This window comes from Teleopsis dalmanni, chromosome 2 (genome assembly GCF_002237135.1).
Source record: "Teleopsis dalmanni isolate 2A chromosome 2, ASM223713v2, whole genome shotgun sequence".
Lineage (NCBI taxonomy): Eukaryota > Metazoa > Arthropoda > Insecta > Diptera > Diopsidae > Teleopsis > Teleopsis dalmanni.
The window spans coordinates 173,680,745-173,684,607 of record NC_051847.1 but is presented as its reverse complement, the minus strand read 5'-3'; the positions used below and the strand labels follow the sequence as shown (position 1 = coordinate 173,684,607).

At 29.8% G+C, this 3,863-nt stretch overlaps 1 protein-coding gene across 1 annotated transcript; it reads right to left on the bottom strand.

Moving 5' to 3' along the window:
* Nucleotides 1–435: 435 nt before the first annotated feature.
* Nucleotides 436–1,505, bottom strand: LOC119678867. The gene is made up of 3 exons (XM_038090944.1): nt 1,416–1,505; nt 1,118–1,354; nt 436–1,022 (listed from the first exon to the last, which is right to left on the bottom strand). The coding sequence occupies exons 2-3, from the start codon at nt 1,250–1,252 to the stop codon at nt 585–587; spliced, it is 573 nt and encodes a 190-aa protein (XP_037946872.1). The 5' UTR covers nt 1,253–1,354; nt 1,416–1,505; the 3' UTR covers nt 436–584.
* Nucleotides 1,506–3,863: the final 2,358 nt, after the last annotated feature.

The following is a 3,863-nucleotide window of genomic DNA, read 5'->3' as shown; positions in this document are numbered from 1 at the left end:
AATTAAACTTAAACTATTAAACTAAAATCTTATTACTTGTAAAGGATTTCATTACTGATTATATCATAACTTTTTATAGGCCTAGGGCTATTACATTTCATGAGAAATCTCAATTATGTAAGAATTAGGTAATTATATGACTTAATTATTTCTGTTCTGATTTTCAGATTGTGATATAGAACTATTGTTTTAGTTCCAATTAATGTAGTCGGGAAATTAAACATACTTATTGAAGAAAAAATAACATACTTATTGAAGAATGGAATAGAAGGTATATTAATAGGATAAACAATTTGGTTAATAACAGAGGAAGTAAGAAGTCAAGATGACTGATACTTCAATATTTTTCTTAAGCATACTTAATAGTCTTTTGAAATTATTCTTAGTTCATACAGATTTAAACTCTGGGTATAATAATAAAAAAAAACAATTGTATTGCATGGAGCATATCATCTTTAAATATATATATTTATTCACAGATGCCTTTAAGACATATAAATTTATCGTAAAATTTTTATTGTGAAAAATTGAATAAGCCAGTATATAGAAAAAAATTTAACCTCCAATTTTTAAAACAATCAGATCTAATGCTCTGTTGAATCAGTCTGGTTATTTTTGCTAGTTGTTTCAGCTGATAAAATAGTCTCATTTTCGTCATCACATGAAGATCCCAAATAATATTCAGTTGAAACGGTAGAATCAGTTTCATTACTGACTGCACCTACTGTCTCTGCATAGTTCCTTTCACATTCTTCATCCGCTCTTCTATTCATCCGCCCAGTGAACACATCATTGGCACCATCTTTCTCAGTGCCTTTTTTTGGGGTATCAGTGTTAGTTATAAACTTAATAAAATATGCACGGTCAAGCAACTTCTCGTTTTCCTCTGCTTCAAGCTTAAACCAGTCATGCTCAGGAGCATCATCCACACCATTTTCATAACCAATAGATTTGCGATCACAGCCATAATGATCAGTAATGTTACTTTCTACTACGTTTCTGTATTGGTTTAGTTGAGCTCGCTAAAATATTTTATGAAAAATTACAAAATATTGATTTGGATTTATTTTGACATTTGAAAACTAAAAACAAACAATACTAAAATAAAATAACTTACGGCTGAAGTCAAGAGAGAGAAACCTTCCAAATTTTCATTAGATCCATTACGACCATTACGACCAATACGATCAGTACGACCAGTACGATCAGTACGACCAATATGATCAGTACGACCAGTACGTGGGAAAGGCATTTTAAAAACTTATGTAGTCTTAAACCAAATTAACCAAATAAAAACGCAATAGGTGCTCAATCAGCCCTCATCGTCTGGAAGATTTCTAGAACAGGTACTTAACTGTAAATATTTAATATTAATTATTTAATTCTTTTCTTTTTTGAAAATTAATGCTATTTACATGCAAGTCAAGTCTACTGTAAAGCAATTATAATAAAGTTTTACTTTTGACGTTTATTTTCACAACAAAATTTGGAACTGATTGTAAAGAAAATAACTTTTAAATGTTTTGAAATACACAAATCATTTTTAAGTTAATTTAAATAATTCATGACATTCTATGTTTTTTTTAACTGCTACCAATAAACTGAAACTGGTAGAAGTGTAAGAGAAAAATAGTCTAACAGATAGAAGATTTATAATCAAACGAAAACAGTTATCATTGTATTCCACGGAGAATAACAGATTGTTATTGGCTACGAGTATTTTTGATTTTTCACATCGAATACGTACCTTGGTTATTCTACACCAGCACTGTCCAAAGCATGACCCACGGACCACATACAACTCGCGGATAATATATCCGCGACATATTGCTAATCTAATACAATACCCAAATTTTTCCTTAATTTTGGTGGAATTATATTATTTTAAATTAGTGGTATCCCAAAAAAATGAATTCAAGTGAATAAATTAATAACGTACGTACTTGTTTCTACGGCCCTCCAATCTACATAGTGACATATAGTCCTCCAAAAATTTCTGTAAATTTTCAATTGTAATAGGCCTATGACAAATTTATGTAATTTACTTTTTTTTTGATATCACGATCAGTAGTCAGCTGACGGTAAGTGGTCACGCTCATAGTGTGCAGCTAATTTTTTATATCCTCATACCACTGTTTTTCTGAAAGAGACATTCTCTTCTCTCCAATAATGCACGTCTCCAATTTTGTTTTAATATTTACTTTTTATTTTTATTTTTTTTTTATTTGTAATCAGTCTTTGAAGTAATAAATCTCGCAAAATAAAATAATTTGGTCACATTCTTAACCATCGCAACCATCGTTTTAAGTAATCTCGCAAAATTGAATATTGAAGAACTTGTAAAAACTGTACTGACGTAATATACTTGTAAAAATTTCATTGCAAAATCTTGGCTCTCAATATTGTAATAGCATTATAGAAACCTTTTAAAAAGATAAATATTGAGAGTAATTTCATTAAAGTTGACACAAAAATGAGGTACAATGCAGTCCAACAAATGGTACTCTCAGATTTGCTTTTTGGTTTAAAATTATTTGATATAGAAAAGTAAAAAACTATACCATATAATAGTATCATTTCTTTTGTTGAATCAATCCTTTGGCAATACGAATTCAAAAAAAATTATATCGTTTGAATGACACCCTGAAATCTTTCTAAATAGAACAAATTATTTTAGTTGTTTCCATGACATCATATTTGTTTTATTATATTTATATTTACACGGAAAGTGACAAGTCCTATAACTAGTCCTGTGCAACTTCTACACAGTATTGAAGTATTGATGCAATGACACAATTCTCCTTTAGTACTCCAATAACTACACGAATTACAGATTTGCTGAAACCCAAAATAGCTTTCGTTATACTCCTGTGTAATCTATGTCCTAAGATTGTAATATCGTCGCAGTCTTCGCGATTTAAACCACTAAGTTAAAAAATTATTCGTGAGTAATAAATTCAAATTATATTTTTCATTATAAATTTCGCAATAATCAGCGATACATTCAATTAATGTAATCAGATATATACTTTGTTGTTGTAGTTTATTACTGTTTAAACCTTTCTATTTGAATAAATATATTCTTCCTTGATTAATTTTATGGACCTATTTCAACCATAGACATCTAGTTTCTTAGGGCTTCGTATCTTTTAAACTTCATTTAACAAAAAGACTCTTAAAATTTTAAATTGTTTAATTAATGGAAAATACTACAATTTTTTTAGATTTTTATCTTCGTAACATATGTAACGCTGTTGTACGGACGAGTGATTTTCACTCACTTAAAGTATCCCAAAACAAAACCTCCTATTTTATAAATGTTTTTCATTTTGTGAAATCCATTAATTATTCTTTTTGTATCAAAAAATTTCCTTCTAAGTTAACACAACCATGACCCTTCGACTCCCGCTAATTGCTGCTGAAGATTTACAAAGAAACAAAAAATGATTGAAAGAGACTGAAAAACATATTGAATGGAATAGAAGAGGTCTTCCATTGCCATATTGTAAAGCTTATAAAAATAAATCAACATCCGTTGTTATGCTAAACATTCAAAGCCCTTGCGCGGTGTTCCCAGCGTTAAGTAAACATTTTACATTTTCCCAAGCTAAGCACGTACATGAGCCCTTCGTGCGCATTAATACCTCAATAAATGCCATATTTGCTTTATTCCGACTGACTGTAGGTATTTCTGCTACAATTTAGAAAACATTAAAAGTGTTAACTTGTTATTTAAGCCTTACCATCGCTTCCTTACTCCTCTCACACACCAAAGCCATTCATTGTAACTCAGAACTTTTTCATTGCTGCTAAGCTATTCTCAAAGCGCTTTCTGACGATTAATAACCTATTCTTCTGTAAGC

Excerpts from the sequence above, each read along its gene's own strand:
- LOC119678867 (XM_038090944.1), bottom strand. The coding sequence starts at position 1,252 with ATGCCTTTCCCACGTACTGGTCGTACTGATCATATTGGTCGTACTGAT. Across the intron at positions 1,023-1,117 it reads TCTCTCTCTTGACTTCAGCC|CGAGCTCAACTAAACCAATA; the intron begins GTAAGTTATTTT and ends AAAATATTTTAG.